The sequence below is a fragment of the Toxotes jaculatrix genome, chromosome 22, assembly GCF_017976425.1.
Source record: "Toxotes jaculatrix isolate fToxJac2 chromosome 22, fToxJac2.pri, whole genome shotgun sequence".
NCBI classification, from domain to species: Eukaryota; Metazoa; Chordata; class Actinopteri; family Toxotidae; genus Toxotes; species Toxotes jaculatrix.
The window spans coordinates 9,632,216-9,651,108 of record NC_054415.1 but is presented as its reverse complement, the minus strand read 5'-3'; the positions used below and the strand labels follow the sequence as shown (position 1 = coordinate 9,651,108).

The following is an 18,893-nucleotide window of genomic DNA, read 5'->3' as shown; positions in this document are numbered from 1 at the left end:
TGATGCTTTTCTTCACATAATATGTCAATATGGAACTTAAGTACTAATATTACATTGTCAAAATTGCCTTAACTGACTTAATGTCATAGGAACATTAGATTCATTTTCACATGGAAGAGTGAAATGAAGTTACAGTAACAGAGTGGTCTTTCTCATGAAATGACGTTGTTGCTGTCATTTTGAACGCATGCCACTGCACATGTTGGCAGAAGATGAGCGTGTACATGTTTCACTCTGTTTTTGATCATATGTTTTTGCCAATGAATAATGAATTAATGGACTAATAGTTTTAGCTCTAAATCAATTTAGACTGTCTACCTAATCCAGATATTAGTGGGATTATTGTAGGTTTTGAAGATTTATTTTCCACAATGTCTGCAACCCAAATGATCTCCCTTATATCCAAGAACATGCACTGAACTTGACAGATGAGCATGATTTACTTATGACGTAGGGATTTCTCTCCATAATCTTGATTGTTCGATAGACAGAATGTGCGGAATGCGAGTGTGTGAGTGAACTCAGCAAGAGCTGACACTCGACATTAGATTAATGGGAGATTATGGAGATTATGACCCAAGCACATAATGTAAAAGGAGACTGTAGCTCATTGTGATCTATATATTTATTTATCATACCACCGTCCTCTCTCAGTCTGATACCCCCCCTTTTTTCTTCAAATTCTTTGAGGAACACACTCTGAAACCTCACCTAAGTCTACACTCTTTGTCCAAAAGTTTCCTTGAGAGGCACTTGCCTTTACTCTGGGCCTCTGTTTTATCTTCAGATGCCTGGTTGTCTCTCTTTTTCTTCATTCTAATCGATTCACTCAGTGCGGTGAAACGGTACCCGCCTGCAGACGCAAAATAAGAGCCTCTGAAATGAAAACTTTCCCCCCCCTCTTTTAGATGGCAATTGCATGTGGCTGTGTCTTGTGTCTGGTTTACCTGTGGGTCTTTGATCATGACAGCATGCGACGGCGTTTGATTCCTGGGGTACTTTGACAGTTTGCAGGCTGGCAAAAGGCCCTCCAGTGTCTGAAGTTAGATCAGAGGAGACAGGGCCTGAAAAGCAGGCATCCAGCTGGGAGAAGATCAGAAGAGACACAAACTTTAGCGAGAGCCATTGTGAGGTACACAGTGGCTGCTGGCTCCCATAACTTTTCCCTTTGTATGTTTTTTTATATCGCTCTCTTCTCCCTCTCTTATCTTCTGCTCAGAGTGTTGAATGGCTCAGTCAAAGGTCTGTGAGGTTTTATCTGATTTTGACAAAAAAAAAAAAGACACCTTATATTTGTTCCCCCTTTCAGCTGTCCCTTGGGGCTGAAGGCTGGTCGGTGTGTGCACGTGCACAATGGTCCTTTACAGTGTAAGCATTGTTCCATGGGGAAGTTGTAGTTAAAGTAATAAAGACTAATTAAAAAGAATGTAATCCCCTGCATTGCATGCCACATGTTGGACAATGACCTGATGTTAGTTGAAAAAGCATTTCCCCCCCTGTGGACAAAGTTTAAATCAAATATTGGATGTGTGCATGAGGTTTCTGAGGGCCTTAAGGGAAATGAACAATACTGATCAATCATTTCAGTCACTGTAATTACTGGCCAAATTAGCTAATGTATGTAATTATGTGATTATGTTTCTTTGGAGCCTGAGTTGGGTGATTTGAGGATACTGTCTCACGTTTGGTAAGTGTGGTAATGGTGCCCTCTAGTGGTTCATTGGCAGAACCAACAAATACTTTCAGAAAAAGGCAAAAAAAATATATATATATATAAAAAACCCAAAACGGAACAAACAGGTTTTATTTTGCGAAGTGGTTGCTCAGGTGTGGCAAGTCTGGGAGCAATCTTTGGTTCTTGGATTTTGCATATGTGTTAGCAATATTGGAAGAGTCCTTATCAATATCATGGCTGATTTCAAACTAATTACCCAGCTCTAATATGAATTCGTTCTTTTGTGGAAAGGGTACTGAAATTTTCTTTGTTATGGTCTTAATAACATTTCAACACTTGAGAGAATTTCATTTGATTTTGACTGAAACCCTGCACACAATTGTGCAATAGCTGAGTAAATGTAGGTGGTTACTTTTCATCCAGTGGACCAAATGACTACATCCGTGGCAATCAGTAATCTGCTTAATAGTCAAAAATAGCTAAATATACTTACCCAAGTGTTGCATTTAAGTTCCATGCGTGTGACACTTAAACTTCATTTTACCTTAAAGTAAATTTGTACATTAACGCAAAAAAGTTTGGTTTACATTTAAAATATAACGCGTTGTTATTAATTAAACCAGCTGTGACTGAAGTTATTAAAATTAGAAATAACTTAAGCCTTTAACAGGCTTTCAGTGGCCTAAATTTACAATTAAATTCAATACCTGTACTTTTACTTTAGCACAATATTGCATGCAGGGTTAATACAGAGTATTTTTCCACTGTCCCAGTTTTGCTTAAACAAATAGGTGGGTCCTGCGTGGGAGTTACAGCTCATTATTAACCGATCGATCACTCCAGCCCGCTTCACTCGCTGTCCTCTGCATTTGCTGTCAACGCTCGATCCGCTCGCAGACTCTGCACGTCCGTTGGAAAAATGGCAAAGGCCGTGAGACTGAACACCGGTGCTCTGATGCCCGTTGTTGGACTTGGGACATGGAAGGTAGGTTTTGTTTTTTACTCTGCTGTCCCACTTTGCATCAGTTTATAGGTTATTTTGTGGAGTTTAGCTGGTTAACCGTATGTGCAAACAGAAAGTAACTCTGCAGACTGCGTGAATGAGACGTTGAAACCTTCCCCCAAATACTTGCTATTTCAACATAAATTCGCATGTAAATGCATTATGTTTCACACCTCACTGCTACTGATGGCCGTTTTTTTGTCACTAGGGCTACAGTCAAGTTAGTCCTGTTAGTCCACTACAGGTGGACTAACAGGTTTCCAGGAAAGGGGATTGTCCTGCGCTGGGTAAAGTTACAGCGCATAGAATATGCTGCAGTTCATTGCATCCGGATTTTTATTTACTGTAACCCACAAAAGTCACAATAACTTCAGGCTGCTGTTTGTAACAGGCACCAGCAATGATGAAGCATCATCCTTAAAGAGCTTGCATTGCTTTTTATCAGCTTGAACAGCAAAGTTTAATTCATTTGTTGACAGTAGGCAGTGTTTGTACAGTATTTTTTTTCTTTATCTGAGAAGCCTTTTGTGTCCTTCTGTAGAGTAAACAGGGTGTGGCTATTAGATAACAAGACTGGGCATTTGGAAGTCTTATTATTTGATAGCCACACCTTATCCTTTTATAAAATACACAATCAAATACAAATTAGTATTAACAACAAAGTGGATGGAGTGACAAGTAGATACATGCTCTTACCACAAGAAACCGGTATGACACAGCAGGTATTTTGATGATTCATGCCTAGGCATGACATAGTAACTGGAGCCGGTCCTCAGGGGCTGCACTGCAACTACCACTTGCTATTACATGGTTAGAACTGATCAAATGCAAAGGACACATTACCCCAAGGGACAATATTAAAGTTGAACCCAGCAAACGTTACGGCCTTCCTCAACTAAATTCTCCCAGGAACTGAATTGAAGAACAAACTCTCGAATGAAAACTCCATTTCAGACTAAGGATAGTGGCATTTTTGTGCAAGGTCTACACCAAAAAAAAAAAAAAAAATCATGCAAAACATTTTATCATCCATAATCTGTTTATTGAATATACAAATAAATAATCATTGTGATCTTACTGTGTTACAGTATGTCTAGAGGACACTGAGTTGTGTGATCGTAAATAGTGGTTACACTCTATATAACTAACCGGTCCTGTCTTCTTAGTCTGAACCTGGTAAGGTTACCGAAGCAGTGAAAGCAGCCATCGCAGCAGGTTACAGGCACATCGATGGAGCGTATGTCTACCACAACGAGACAGAGGTGGGAGATGGAGTTCATGCAATGATCAAGAAAGGTGTGGTGAAGAGAGAGGATCTTTTCATCGTTAGCAAGGTGAGTTGTTGGTGCATGAAATCCATGTGCATGTCCTGAACATGCAGGCTTGCTCACTGACTACTCTGTGCTTTCATTTCATAGCTGTGGTGCACTTTCCACGAGAAGCCCCTGGTGAGGAAAGCCTGTGAGAAGACTCTCCGTGATCTTAGAATGGACTACATAGACCTCTATCTGGTGCACCTTCCCATGGGTTTCAAGGTACTGGTTCAGTGTGAGCAGTCATTATGTTAAATGCCCTTTTACTGTGTTATCTGCAGTCAGTATTTTTCTCATTGTATTAGGGAGATGGCAGGGTAAAAGTCTGTTTAACCTCCAGTCCAATTGATTCAGACATTTGCATTCTCACGTACACATCAGGGAATGCTTAGATAAGTTCAAGGTTGCAGTGGATGTGTAAAAGGATAATAAGAGTAAGCCTTCAATGTTACAGGCTGGCGGTGATGACTTTCCTTTGGACAGCGAAGGACAGGCAATCAGTGACAACACTCACTTCTTGGACACATGGGAGGTGAGTTGAACAGGAAGTAACAGTCATCTGTATCTAACAGAAGATTCCAGCAGGTAAAACTTGTTGCGAACTACACACAAACACAACCCAGCATGACCAGGAAAATGTTATTTAGTGAGCTCATGTTGGTTTTAGTAGTCACAGTCCCTAAACCTAAACTCAGCCAAGGGTAAACATGTTTATTATGGCCAATTTTCTCAGGCAATGGAACTGCTTGTGGATGCCGGCTTGGTCAAAGCTATCGGTATCTCCAACTTCAACAAGGCGCAAATTGAAGCCCTTCTCAACAAGCCGGGCCTCAAGTACAAGCCTGCCAACAACCAGGTAAGCTAAAGGACTTGTTTAACCAAGTAATGTCACCTTGCAGAAACATCACTGCCTGATACACATTTGTAGCAAAAAATAGATAACAGCATTTCACCTGGTAACTATACAGACAGCTTATATACACAGTCTCTTTAGATAGATCATGTTTGATTTGTGGCTGAGCAGCAAGAAAATAAATACATTCCAAGTTTGCTTTTCTTAAAGGGCAAGAGGCCATAATGGCATTATCTGTCTCCTGACATCAGGTCCTGTTAATCAGTAATGGGCCGCAGCAGTTTCCCCTCAGGCTGGACCAGTTAGCTGGTCTGACCATGTATTTTTGCAGTCAGAGCCATTGTCTGCCTGTGTTGTATATTAGATTACAGCACCATTCTCCCTCTGCACACCAAACAAGGAACAGAGGATCTGAACATCAGTGATGTTTTTCTAAAACATCTATGAGACATATACTGTGTGAAAGCCTCACATCAGCACTTTCTCAGCTTGTCCTTGCAAAAACAATAAACTGTGTAAATAAAGTTCTGTTACATTCAGTAGAACATGCTCAGTATATTTACTGACGAATAGATGGACTTTGGTAATGGATGTGTCCTTGAACCTTGTATGTATAAAACTCAGTATCAGTCAAGACGTTGCCAAGAAATTATAATTAAACAGTGAAAGGCTGGACAGTTAGTTAAAGCGTCAGTGAACCTTGTATTGTACAAAGCAAAATAATCTTTTAGTCATCACCCTGTTCTGTGTGTGTGTGTATCCACTAGGTGGAGTGCCACCCATACCTGAACCAGGAGAAACTGATCAACTTCTGCCACTCAAAGGGCATCTCAGTGACGGCTTACAGCCCCCTGGGCTCCCCTGATAGACCCTGGTCAGTAACCATGACAATCATATTTATCACAAAAGTAACAAGACTGTTAATGAGAACGTGTAAATGTTTGTATTTTCCACATTATTGTTCTGCTGAAGTGGGTCGCACTTGGTCGAATACCAGTTCAGTATTTGTCCACCCCCATTATCACTTGCTTAGTTTCAACTTGTGACTGTGTTGTTCCTCTTTGTCTGTTCAGCTTGTGTCTCTGTGGCATATTGCATCAGGGTTTTGACATTTTAGGATTTAACCCATTTTCTTTCCTTTTATTTATTTATTTTCTGTCCCATGTTGCTTTGGAAAAACCCTCTCATAGTGGTATTAATTTTAGACCAGTTTCGCAACTTTTGCTGAAGAATTTGTCTAAGCTTGAATGGAACCAGGAGAATGCAATCAGTGAGAGTCCTGTAAATAGCCGGGAGATGTATTTAAATTTCAGGGCTAAACCAGGAGACCCATCACTTCTGGAGGAACCCAGCATTAAGGCCATCGCCGAAAAGCACAAGAAGACACCTGCTCAGGTACAACACTCTCACTAGCTCAAAATATTGGTGTTATTACACTTAAACCTATGAACAATAATTTGATGCCTCAGATCGTGTTCACATGTTAATGCCCTTTCTCCTTCCCTGATAGGTCCTGATCCGCTTCCACATCCAGAGGAACGTGGTTGTAATCCCCAAGTCCATCACACCTCATCGCATTCAGGAGAATTTCCAAGTAATGAGCTGACAAATTGTTGAGATATTTTCTGGTATTAGCCCTCGGCCTGCTTTACTTACTTTCCCTTTTGGCTCGTGCATGAAAACTGTTGTTTAAATTGTTGCAGGTGTTTGACTTTCAACTTACTGAGGGGGAGATGAAAACTATATTAGGATTCAACAGGAACTGGAGAGCCTGCCCCATGGAATGGTGAGACTGTCTTCGATTGTGATTTTTTTTTTGTCTTTTTGTCAGTTTGTTCAGAAGATGTGTTTCAGGCGACCATTTAAAAAATGTTTTTTTTTCTCTTTCTTTATAGGGGCATGAAGCACAAGGATTATCCATTCAGTGCTGAATTCTGAAAAGAAAACATGCTGATTTCCCACAGGTTTACATGGGGAGCTGGGATTTGCTTCTCTGCCATCTTGACTGATGGCTTTCCTGTTCTTTAGAGCAGTTTGCACTATTTTTGTGGCCTTGCATCTGATTTTTATTTTCATATTATATTTCTTGGGGGAAACAAAAACTTCTTTTGTTACTCGTCTTATCACCAAACAGTTTTAAATGCACTCCAAAGACCTATTTACATTCAAGATGCTGAGTTTCTTCATGATGGATAGGAGTTTTGCACTAGTACAACTTGAGTATTGGCGTCTTTAACTTACAAGCTGTGGAACTGTTCTGTCAGTTTCAAGAATTTAATTGTTTTTTTTTTGTCTTAGTGTAAATTCACCCGTTTTGATTTGTTGTCAGTGTGACCTTAAGTTACTAAATATCACAAATGCGTGCCATATACAGAACAAAGTTAATATTTTTAGTTTTAAGTTATTTCTGAGAGCAGAACGAGCAATTTACAAGAGCAAGGAAGTAATGTGTTAGGTTTATGTGTTTGTAGTGTTACATGTAAGAGGAAAAAACTACCTGCATTAAATTCTCATAGCCAAACTAACAGATAAAATCAGCATCTAAGTCAAAATATATTTTTGTGGCACAAATGTGATGTGTCATTCTTCAAAATAGTCCTTATTCGACTAAATCTGTTCTTCCTCTTAATTTCTGTAAGCGCACTTTGATTTTTTTTTTATTACTTTGGCAGAGGTATTAGTGCTTTGGGATATAATTTTAATTGCAAAATCATAAGCACATATTTGCTCAACTAGGATGACAGAGTCATTCCTACTATTAGCATGTCATGTGTGGCACTTTGTAATCATGTGTATGAACCCTGTTATGAAATAATCACTCTCACTTCCCTCTTTTTGCAGAGCATTAAAATAAAGACTTGTGGGAGAAAATAAAAGAAGTCGGTTGCAAGTTTTCTACACAGCAGAATAGGGAAGATTGAAGTCCCATGCATTTCACTTCCACTAGAGGTCAGAAAACCTAACAGTGGGACTGGGCAGAGGGGGGTGGGGGGGGTTGGATTTATGTTCCAAAGGTGTCTGCTAATGACCCTATGAATCTTATGTAACAGTCATTTACAGGAGTGTCCACATTTATGACAAACAAGTGTAAACAACAAAGTACTTATTACCCTCCTATAAAGCTGAAAATTGAGTTTGGCAAGGAGACAAAGGCAGAACAGTCTCACCTGTGAGTCAGCAGAAAGATCTGAGATCCAAGCTAATGTCATAAGGACAAAGGAGATCTGAGAGATAAGCTGAAAAATGTCAATATTGTATTAGGTCAAATAGTGATAACGTACTGTGGTGTAAAGTCATAGTTTTGTCAGTTACATGTTAGGATTCACATTAAAGACAAGGTAAGTTTATGATAACAAATTTCAAATAGAAAGGCAGTTCAAAGTGTTTTAACACAAGGAAATAAAAACATCAAGAAATACTGTATAGGCACTTAGTTTATACAGTATACATGTGTAATGAAAAAAGACTAATCTAGCACAGGACTAGCAACTGAAAAGCCTTTTCTCTTCAATTCTCACACAGTCCCGAAGCCGAAGGGAAGAAACAGCGATATCTTGAGGTTTGGTCACAAGACTCAATAGCACATTGGTGAAAATGGCTAAACATAATATGGGGAAATGTGGTTACTGTAATGAGGAAGAAACTGCAGTGCATGTTATAATTTTTTGTTCAAGGTATACTGTAGAGCGAAGGGAACTGGTGAACTGGTGATATTTTACAGAAAAAGTCTGAGGATAAGTGTTTTCAGTTTTTGTTTCAGTACATCAGGAGAACTAGTCTTCTGGAGACAATAGAGTATTAGAGACAAATGTCTCTAACTTTGCATTATTAGTCCCTGATCCACACTCCATGCCAGCAGGTGGCGGTAATACTGCTTCATGTTTGCCAACCGCTATAAAACCTTAAGCAGAGGAAGCAGCCCTCCGCTATCGCTGTCATCTGGCTGCGTTTGCTGTCACCACTCGACCGTGGGATCCGCTCCCAGACCTTGCTCGTCTGTTGGAAGAATGGCAACGGCCGTGAAACTGAACACTGGTGCTGTAATGCCCATTGTTGGACTTGGGACATGGAAGGTGCGTTTTATTTTTACTTTGTCAAACCGCTTTCCCTCTGTTTATAGGTCATTTTGTTGAGTGAGCTCGTTAACCGCACGTGCAAACAATAAGCAACTCTGCAGACTGCGTGAACGAGTCGCTGAAACCAACTTTCCTCCAAATACTTGCTGATATTTCAACAGAAATTTGCATGTAATTGCATTATGTTTGACACCTCACTGCTACTGGGGGACGTTTTTTGTCACTTGGGCTACAGTCATGAAGCACCACCCTTTGGGCTGCAGACTATTGGACTAACAGGTTTCCAGAAAAGGGGATTGTCATGTGCTGGGTCAAGTTACAGCGCCTAGATTATGCTGCAGTTCACTGCAGGCGGATTTTGATCCACTGTGATCCACAAAGGTCACAATAACTTCAGGCTGCTGTTTGTAACAGGCACCAGCAGTGATGAAGCCTCATCCTTAAAGTGCTTGCACTGCTTTTTATCAGCTTGAACATCAAAGTTTCTTTTATTTGTTGACAGTAGGGAGAGTTGAAGTACTTTTGAAAAACTCTTTGACAAAGAGTTGCTGCTAAGGAAAACTACACGAATGACACTTGTAACCAGTGATCGTAAATAGTGGTTACACTCTATATAACTAACCGGTCCTGTCTTCTTAGTCTGAACCTGGTAAGGTTACCGAAGCAGTGAAAATAGCCATCGCAGCAGGTTACAGGCACATCGATGGAGCGTATGTCTACCACAACGAGACAGAGGTGGGAGATGGAGTTCACGCAATGATCAAGGACGGTGTGGTGAAGAGAGAGGATATTTTCATGGTTAGCAAGGTGAGTTGGTGCATGAAATCCATGTGCATGTCCTTGTTATTATTTCTTCCACGCAAGAAAAGAACATTGACGCTTCCTGTTTATATATATTATATATATCCTGTACTATTTGCAAACTGTTTAGATGCTGGGTTCCTGAACATGCAGGCTTGCTCACTGACTACTCTGTGCTTTCATTTCATAGGTGTGGTGCACTTTCCATGAGAAGCCCCTGGTGAGGAAAGCCTGTGAGAAGACTCTCCGTGATCTTAGACTGGACTACATAGACCTCTATCTGGTGCACTTTCCCATGGGCTTCCAGGTACTGGTTCAGTGTGAGCAGTCGTTATGTTAAATGCCCTTTTACTGTGTTATCTGCAGTCAGTATTTTGGTGAAGTATGAAGCTCGCTTACATCTACGGCCAGTTCCTCATCATGCCTGTGATAGACAAGCCATCACCACTCCCTCCCCTTTGCTGTGCTGACCTGTTCTGTTCACACATCCGTTCACAATCAGACATTACACAGACATTGTATTAGTGTGATGGCAGCGTAAAAGTCTGTTTAATGTCAGTCCATCTAATTCAGATGTTTGCATTCTCACATAGAGCTCCTCTGGGGAATGTTAAGATAAGTTCAGGGTTGCAGTGGCTGTATAAAAGCATTATAAGAGTAAGTCTTCAATGTTACAGGCTGGTGGTGATGACTTCCCCTTGGACAGTGAAGGACTCGCGATCAGTGACAATACCCACTTCCTGGAGACATGGGAGGTGAGTTCATGGAACCTTTCATGACAAGAAAAATAAAGAAAAGAAATAACAAACAAGAAAATCCAATTTTCACAGGCAATGGAAGAGCTCGTGGATGCCGGCTTGGCCAAAGCTATCGGTATCTCCAACTTCAACAAGGCACAAATTGAAGCCATTCTCAACAAGCCAGGCCTCAAGTACAAGCCTGCCAACAACCAGGTAAGCTAAATGACTTGTTTAACCAAGTAATGTCACCTTGCAGCAACATCACTGCCTGATACACATTTGTAGAACAATCAGATAACACTATTTCTATTATTTATTATACAAACAGCTTATATACACAGTCTTTTTAGATAGATCATGTTTGATTTGTGGCTATTGAGCAGCAAGAAAACCAATACATTCCAAGTTTGCTATTCTTAAAGGGCAAGAGGCCATAATGGCATTATCTGTCTATTGATGAGACAGATAATGCCATTATGGAATGGGATTAAGGAAGAGACCTGACATCAGGTCCTGTTAATTCGTAATGGGCCACAGCAGTTTCCCTTCAGGCTGGACCAGTTAGCTGGTCTGACCATGTATTTTTGCAGTCAGAGCCATTGTCTGGCTGTGTTGTATATTAGATTACAGCACCATTCTCCCTCTGCACACCAAACAAGGAACAGAGGATCTGAACATCAGTGATGTTTTTCTAAAACATCTATGAGACATATACTGTGTGAAAGCCTCACATCAGCACTTTCTCGGCTTGTCCTTGCAAAAACAATAAACTGTGTAAATAAAGTTCTGTTACATTCAGTAGAACATGCTCAGTATATTTACTGACGAGTAGAAGGACACTACGACATGCTCAGTAAATATACTGAGCATGTTCAGTAGAACAACAAAGCAAAATAATCTTTGGTCACATTTTTAAAAAAATACAACATAGCCTAATAACAGGGAGTATCTATTGTTTGCTTTTTGCAATGCCTCTCAAGAGTTTTGTGTACGTGTGTGTGTGTGTGTATCCACTAGGTGGAGTGCCACCCATACCTGACCCAGGAGAAGCTGATTGACTTCTGCCACTCAAAGGGCATCTCAGTGACGGCTTACAGCCCCCTGGGCTCCCCTGATAGACCCTGGTCAGTAACCATGACAATCATATTTATCACAAAAGTAACAAGACAGTTAATGAGAACGTGTAAATGTTTGTATTTTCCACATTATTGTTCTGCTGAAGTGGGTCGCACTTGGTCGAATACCAGTTCAGTATTTGTCCACCCCCATTATGTCTGTCATATCACTTTGCTTAGTTTCAGCTTGTGACTGTGTTGTTCCTCTTTGTCTGTTCACCTTGCATCAGAATGCAATCAGTGAGAGTCCTGTAAATAGCCAGGAGATGTATTTAAATTTCAGGGCTAAACCAGGAGACCCATCACTTCTGGAGGATCCCAGCATTAAGGCCATCGCCGAAAAGCACAAGAAGACAGTTGCACAGGTAGAACACTCACAGTGACCTCAGCAAATTAAAAATGAAACTGAACAGATCTTTAAAGAGTTGCTGTGCACACACAAAAAGCAATGTTTGTTCCTCTTTTGTCTTAACATCTGACATGCATTGATCATCTGAGTTTTATTCACATTTCATAGTAGTCATTAACACAGGTGCAAGAGAGGAAAGTGTTCATATGTTGTATGTTATTACACTTAAACTTATGGCCTCAGATCATGTTCACATGTTAATGCCCTTTCTCCTTCCCTGATAGGTCCTGATCCGCTTCCACATCCAGAGGAACGTAGCGGTGATCCCCAAGTCCATCACGCCTCATCGCATTCAGGAGAATTTCCAAGTAATTAGCTGACACATTGTTGAGATATTTTCTGGTATTAGCCCTCGGCCTGCTTTACTTACTTTCCCTTTTGGCTCGTGCATGAAAACTGTTGTTTAAATTGTTGCAGGTGTTTGACTTTCAACTGACTGAGGGGGAGATGAAAACTATATTAGGATTCAACAGGAACTGGAGGTCCTGCCCCATGCATTGGTGAGATTGTCTTCCATTGTGGATTTTTTTTTCTTTGTTCAGAAGATGCTGTGTTTCAATTTTTTTTTTTTTTTTTTTTTTTCTCTCTCTATAGGGGCACGAAGCACAAGGATTATCCATTCAATGCTGAATTCTGAAAAGAAAACATGCTGATTTCCCACAGTTTTACATGGGGAGCTGGAATTTACTTTTCTAGCATCTTGACTGATGGCTTTCCTGTTCTTTAGAGCAGTTTGCACTATTTTTATGGCCTTGCATCTGATTTTTATTTTCATGTTATATTTCTCGGGGGAAAAAAACTTCTTTTGTTACTCGTCTTATCACCAAACAGTTTTAAACGCACTCCAAAGACACACGCACTCCTATTTACACTCAAGATACCGAGTTTCTCCATGATGGATGTGGGTATTGCTCTAGTACAACTGAGTATTGGCGTCCTTCACTTACAAGCTATGAAACTGTTCTGTCAGTTTCTTAGATTGCTTGAACACAAGAATTTAATTGCATTGTCGTAGTGTAAATTCTGCTGTTTTGATTTGTTGTCAGTATGACATTAAGTTACTGAAGATCAACAATGCGTGCCATATACAGAGCAAATTTTATATTTTTTAACATGAACAATAGCTCCGAGTTAGTTTTGAAAACAGAAGGAGCAATTTACAAGAGCAAAGAATTAATAAGTGTTTAGATGTGTACTGTTACATGTAAGAGGAAAAAACTACCTACATTGACTTCTCATAGCCCGACTAACAGATTAAATCAGTATTTAAGTCAAAATGTATTTTTGTAGCTCAAATATGATACATCGTGTGAGGTATCATTATTCCAAACACTCCTCATTTAATTAAATCCGTTCTTCTTCCTAATTTCTATTATTTAGAGGAGAGTGTCCATGTTTATGACAAGCAATTGTAAACATCAATGAATATTTATTACCCTCCTGTAAGGCAGGAAATTGAATTTGGCAAGGAGACAAAGGCAGAACAGTCTCACGTGTGAGTCAGCAGAAAGATCTTAGATCAAAGTTAATGTCATAAAGTGGAAGGAGAGAGTGTGAGAGTTTAACCAAAAAATATTAGGTCAAACAGCTAAAACGTACTGTGGTGTATAGTTGTAGTTTTATTTGTTAGTTACATGATAGGATTCATAGTAAAGGTAAGTTTATTCCAGCAAATTTCTAAAAGGCAGTAAAGTAAAAGTGTTTCAACACAAGGAAATAAAAACATCAAGAAATGCAGCATAGGTTCAGAGTTTAGACAGTATAAATGTGCAATGAAAAAGGGCTAAAAAAGAATGAATAATGGACTGAAATTAGGTTAAATATCAGCAGATTTGCAGCCCTGTTTACTCTAACCTTTGAATCAGAGTTTACCTTCTAATCTCATGTTTGCAAATGCTGTAGCTTCCATAAAAGGCCCATATTCCCAAAAATATTTATACTACCTGTTTTGTATAGTGCTGTATGGTATGAATTTGCAAATTTGGTCCTCGAACAACTGTCTTGAAATTTTCTGTAAAATCCTTCCAAACATTTGTGCCTAACCATCTTTGTAAACTTACTTTGCCACAAGTAACAAGCGACTGCTTAAGTAGCTACATAGCATTTTATAGTGATCACTCCCGTTTATCCTATGTAAACCTACAACCACTCTAATATAATGAAAACTGGATAAGCACATTAGGCAGGTTATTTTGGTAACAACATGTATAATGTGAATAAAAAGAGTGTATGCAAAGCAGAAACTGCAGTTTACTGTCTGATGAGTTAGTATTCTGCATTCAGGGGGAAGTCTTTGTGTTTTGAGGCCCTGTAGGTGAAAGAAGAAGGTTAAGATGGTTTACCTGATGACAATGTAATATGTTTTTCCCCTTTCCCCGTCATCTGCCTATGTACTCACCATTGTACAGGGAATCCTCTCCAATTCTTGTTCAAGCTCAGCATGGTCTTCATGTCTTCTTCATTCAGCTCAAAGTCAGACAACTGAGAAGAGAAAGGAGAGCTAAGCAACTATAAAGCACATAATCAGAAATTCAAAAATCTGGAACCTGTAGATGGGAATCATCCTGTATGAAAACATTAGATGAGCAGAACAGACTCAGCTTCTGAGGTTTTAAGATTGACGTACCTGGAAATTTTCCTTGATTCGACTGGGTGTTACCGACTTTGCAATGACAATTACGTTCCTCTGGATGTGGAACCTGATGAGAACCTGGTAGGAAAACAGATCACGAGTGCAAAATATTTTCTGAGTGTTATTCAGGAATCTTCCTGCATCTTTGCGTGACCACATTTTTGGTGAATCACCAACCATAAGAACAATACTGTACTGTTTCTTTGGAGTTTTGTAACAAGCCTTTTGATCCACCATGTGACAGTGACTTGTTGACCTCTGTTATTTAACTTTTGACAGTAAACATTGCATCATTTTAGACAAAGCCGTTATGGCCAGTTTGTGTGTCTCCTGACTGCACCTGCTGTCCGAAACACACATCACGACAATATCTGTTTGTTTGTTAGTTTGTGTACAGTTGTGCTGCTTCTATCTGGCATGTGGTCTATAAATACCTAATATATGGCGTCATGCATAAAAGCTTGAAATTGCACATAGTATGTGCTTGTTTTACACATTATGCTCTCGTAGTTATAACAATGAAGTGCCCAAACTTAGCTTTGCATCCCATTATTAACATGATCCAAAATATTTTACAGCCTTGTACTTCCAAGAAGGAGACACAGAGTTAGACATTACAAAGACAATTTTTTTTCCTACCTGTGCTGGAGTTTTGTTGTACTTTTTGGCAATGGCATTGATCTTAGGTTCCTCCAGCAGAGAGGGTTCATCAGATGAAGCCCTGTTGTAAATAAGAAGAGAAAATAATGAGAGACAGTTCTATTCTAATATTATGAAAAGCTGCCAGTAAGTTTTTATTTGCTATGCATGATATGTGATGTTTCCTCTCACCAGGGTCTGTCAGGGGAACCCAGGGGGCTGTAAGCCGTCACTGAGATGCCCTTTGAGTGGCAGTAGTTGATCAGCTTCTCCTGAGTCAGGTACGGGTGGCACTCAATCTGGGGAAACACCCAAATGCATTAGCTTTTATTTTCTTGTGATATTTTGCAGTATATAATGACTCACATTGGGAATCTTGTACCTGGTTGTTGGCAGGCTTGTACTTGAGTCCTGGCTTGTTGAGAAGAGCTTCAATCTGGTCTTTGTTAAAGTTAGAGATGCCGATAGCCTTCACCAACCCAGCATCGACCAGCTGTTCCATAGCCTGTTTGACAAATTGCACATGGGTGTTAGTGATGTATGTTTGTCACACATAACAGGGATGGTCAGTTTAGCATTTTATCACTTCAATTACCTCCCAAGTGTCCAAGAAATTGCTCCCATCAGAAATAACCTGGCCGTGCTCATCTAAAGGAAAAATCTCATCACCTGGCTGCAGTTAAAAAAAAAAACATGTCAGTCCAAACTCTGAAAGTCTACAACATATAACTGTCTAACTTCATTCTCTGAGGTCAAGTTTGCTTAAACAGATAAAACAGGCCAACGGTGAGCTAGGTTTGCTCTGCCAGAATGGGATAGTGGTATCCAAACCTTGGCTCCCATAGGAAAGTGCATGAGGTAGAGGTCCAGGTAGTCCAGTTTCAGGTCACTGAGAGTCTTTTCACATGCTCCCCTCACTAGTGATGGAAGGTGGAAGGTGCACCATAGCTGTTAAAGACAAACAAGCTTAATCTAGCGTTTTTGTGGGTGTGATAGTGGTGGAACTGTAGCATTAGTGGATCAACTAATAGATTTTATCCTGGAAAAACCAAACCATATACTGTAAATGTTCAATGTAAATAGTAAAGTACATGTAATGAATTAAAGGCACCACAATGGAGGAGAGGGAACAAAATGTGACTCTAAATTGGGACAAGACCTTGACAGAAAACATGTCTACATGTTTTCCTGTCTGCACACAAATTAGACTATATATTTGAAGACATGGTGTTGTGCAACTTGTGACCCAGCAAAGACGTCAAAAGGGGGTTTCTGCTTTGAAACAAAACTAAATCAGACAGAAGAACTGCAATGTACACTTGTAGTGTTTAAAGAGCCCCTGTGGGGTTATTGACTTCTGCTGCGTCGTACCTTACTGACGATGAATAGATCTTCCCTCTTGACCACGCCTTCATTGATCATTACACGAATCCCAGCCCCAACTTCTTCTTCATTCTGGTACACGTACGCACCATCGATGTGCCTGTAACCAGCGCTTATAGCCACTTTCACAGCCTCTGTGACCTTTCCTGGGTCTGCCTGTAAAGGAAGGGATATACATATATAAAAAAAGATATGGGTAAACAAATGTAAAGATATATGTTTCCAGCAGCAGTGATGTCTTTTGTGTGTCGTTCTGGCTTTATATGAGTGAAATGTTCTGTTCATTAAATATCTGATGATAAGAAATGCATATAGAGGGCATGTAATATAACTGCTACTACACTAATCCTGTCAGGCAGAGGTCAGGTTGCAGTAATGTGTAATAACATTTACAACACATGGAAGAGATAAAGATGTCAGTCGGTGAAATTAGCTCTGCATTGTACTACAGTGGTACTACTTAAATTCAGCTCTATTTTTGCCACATTTGGTGAGAGGCAGGGTCAGCCAGTCTGCAACAGGGCTGCTTGTAGGTATAAAATATTCAGCCTTACCCTCCATGTTCCCAGACCCACGATAGGCATCTTTGCTCCATTGTTGAGTGTAACTGCAGGTATCATGCTGAAGATCTTATCGTGCAGTTCTCAGTCTTGCAGAATCAATCGACAAACAGACGTTGGTGCAAGCAGACTTTTACTACGCTGTGCTCAGAGAAGAAGCAGTCTCTTGTTTATAAGTCACTGATGGGGGAGGGGTCTGCCTGGGTTCGATTAGTCATGTCTGCTTTGAAGGCCATATGCTCAGATCATGGATGTATAGTAGTATAGACAAAGGCAGTACAGTACAGGGGGAGGAATGCATCAGCACAAATGGTGTGATTACATGCAAAGTTGTTTACTGTACAGCATGAAATATATGCAAAGGGTTTCCAACAAATCAGAAAATAACAGCTTTCATTCATTCTGAGCAGAGGTCTGAACAGTCGGAAACAAGGTTTAATAAGAATAATGAGTTGTTTAGGCCTTTTTTCTTGTGTACAACAGGAAGTTCTCTTTTGGCATTTGTTGTGTAAAATGAAAATAACATTGCATAATATTTCAGTTCATATCTAGTGAAATTCACTTGATTTCACACTGGTGATGCTACTTTTAAATTACATATTTAAATATATTTAAGATCAATTTATTAAACTAGCTCATTAATTCAAAAGGAACAAGTGAGCTCAAGAGAAAACAAGATTATGTTTTCCCTGCACCCTTTAGTTTGAGTGTAATCTCTTACCTAACTTTCAAACTTGCATATACTGTATGCAGATGTTGAATGGGGGTAAATGTCAGGAAGGAGAGAAGTGGGTATGATGACTCAGCAGAGACCGAACACAAGGCTAAGTCAGGCATGTATGCATAATGACCTACTGTTTCAAAAAATTCCCTCATGATTCTAAGCAAGTTACGCCTGTTACTTAAAACTGTTTTATAAAGAAGTGATTCTGTGAATCTGTGGCTTGTTCCAACAAGGAGAGGGTGTGAGCATGCCTACATCATGTATCACATTTGAATTCAGGCAGTTGATAGCATATGTGTGAGGACAATATTCAGTTACTTGGAGTGATTGCACAATACTCATATGAACATTTATTAATCTAAATCACATTAAAGGTACAGCATTAAATCCACACATTTACACAAGAAAACATATTAACATATTGTTTAAATGCAGTGCTATACATTGAAAGTGTGGTATTGCACCTTGGCAGGCCTACAGGCATCTTCATCTTTGGATATTTAAATATGTAATTGTAGAATGTCACTGTCAAGAGGGACACAATACAGGGAGAGACTGAGTAACCAGTAATCTAGTTATCCTTTAGCCTAACTAATCCACAACCCATGAATGGTCTTTAGCAGTTAATTTCATCTTGAGAAGTCCAGAGGATTGGCAGCTGCTACAGTTTCTATGTGTGGTTGATCGTGTTTGGAGCCAGAAGCCATTGTTTTTCACACTTCTGCTCATGAAGTATGCATGGTTGTATTTGCCCTTTAACACAGCTACTGACTTTCCTTTCCATAAAACATTTGTACTTGTCTTCTGTTGAATACTGTAGTTTTCAATTGTGTAACCAGTTAACACTTTCTCTCACCGTCTCTGCCATGCCACAGCTGATTTAGATTCTTAATTTGAAATCATTTTCTTGTTTTTGTTTGCTTCTTCTCCATCATGTGTCTAAACCCTGCCTTCCTTCCTTATCAAAGTG

The 18,893-nt window shown here is 39.8% G+C and overlaps 3 protein-coding genes across 3 annotated transcripts; 2 read left to right on the top strand and 1 right to left on the bottom strand.

Annotated features, from left to right (window-relative positions):
• Positions 1-2,502: 2,502 nt before the first annotated feature.
• Positions 2,503-7,721, top strand: LOC121176553 (aldo-keto reductase family 1 member B10-like). Its single transcript, XM_041030642.1, has 10 exons — positions 2,503-2,660; positions 3,845-4,012; positions 4,097-4,213; positions 4,446-4,523; positions 4,725-4,847; positions 5,612-5,718; positions 6,158-6,239; positions 6,355-6,438; positions 6,548-6,630; positions 6,740-7,721. Exons 1-10 carry the CDS (start codon positions 2,595-2,597, stop codon positions 6,780-6,782), a joined length of 951 nt encoding a protein of 316 aa, XP_040886576.1. The 5' UTR covers positions 2,503-2,594; the 3' UTR covers positions 6,783-7,721.
• A 1,038-nt stretch (positions 7,722-8,759) lies between these two features.
• On the top strand, positions 8,760-14,979 carry LOC121176552 (aldo-keto reductase family 1 member B10-like). Its single transcript, XM_041030641.1, has 10 exons — positions 8,760-8,917; positions 9,560-9,727; positions 9,912-10,028; positions 10,399-10,476; positions 10,552-10,674; positions 11,479-11,585; positions 11,860-11,941; positions 12,210-12,293; positions 12,403-12,485; positions 12,580-14,979. Exons 1-10 carry the CDS (start codon positions 8,852-8,854, stop codon positions 12,620-12,622), a joined length of 951 nt encoding a protein of 316 aa, XP_040886575.1. The 5' UTR covers positions 8,760-8,851; the 3' UTR covers positions 12,623-14,979.
• LOC121176554 (aldo-keto reductase family 1 member B1-like) lies at positions 14,152-17,328 on the bottom strand. The gene is made up of 10 exons (XM_041030643.1): positions 17,194-17,328; positions 16,628-16,795; positions 16,088-16,204; positions 15,852-15,929; positions 15,639-15,761; positions 15,449-15,555; positions 15,257-15,338; positions 14,612-14,695; positions 14,384-14,466; positions 14,152-14,293 (listed from the first exon to the last, which is right to left on the bottom strand). The coding sequence occupies exons 1-10, from the start codon at positions 17,257-17,259 to the stop codon at positions 14,251-14,253; spliced, it is 951 nt and encodes a 316-aa protein (XP_040886577.1). The 5' UTR covers positions 17,260-17,328; the 3' UTR covers positions 14,152-14,250.
• Positions 17,329-18,893: the final 1,565 nt, after the last annotated feature.

Coding starts and splice junctions, on each gene's coding strand:
- LOC121176553 (XM_041030642.1), top strand. CDS start 2,595: ATGGCAAAGGCCGTGAGACTGAACACCGGTGCTCTGATGCCCGTTGTT. Junction 4,013..4,096: donor ATCTTTTCATCGTTAGCAAG/GTGAGTTGTTGG, acceptor TTCATTTCATAG/CTGTGGTGCACTTTCCACGA. Junction 6,439..6,547: donor GCATTCAGGAGAATTTCCAA/GTAATGAGCTGA, acceptor AAATTGTTGCAG/GTGTTTGACTTTCAACTTAC.
- LOC121176552 (XM_041030641.1), top strand. CDS start 8,852: ATGGCAACGGCCGTGAAACTGAACACTGGTGCTGTAATGCCCATTGTT. Junction 10,675..11,478: donor ACAAGCCTGCCAACAACCAG/GTAAGCTAAATG, acceptor TGTATCCACTAG/GTGGAGTGCCACCCATACCT. Junction 11,942..12,209: donor ACAAGAAGACAGTTGCACAG/GTAGAACACTCA, acceptor CTTCCCTGATAG/GTCCTGATCCGCTTCCACAT.
- LOC121176554 (XM_041030643.1), bottom strand. CDS start 17,259: ATGATACCTGCAGTTACACTCAACAATGGAGCAAAGATGCCTATCGTG. Junction 15,339..15,448: donor GGTTCCCCTGACAGACCCTG/GTGAGAGGAAAC, acceptor TATTTACAACAG/GGCTTCATCTGATGAACCCT. Junction 14,294..14,383: donor AGAGGATTCCCTGTACAATG/GTGAGTACATAG, acceptor TTTCACCTACAG/GGCCTCAAAACACAAAGACT.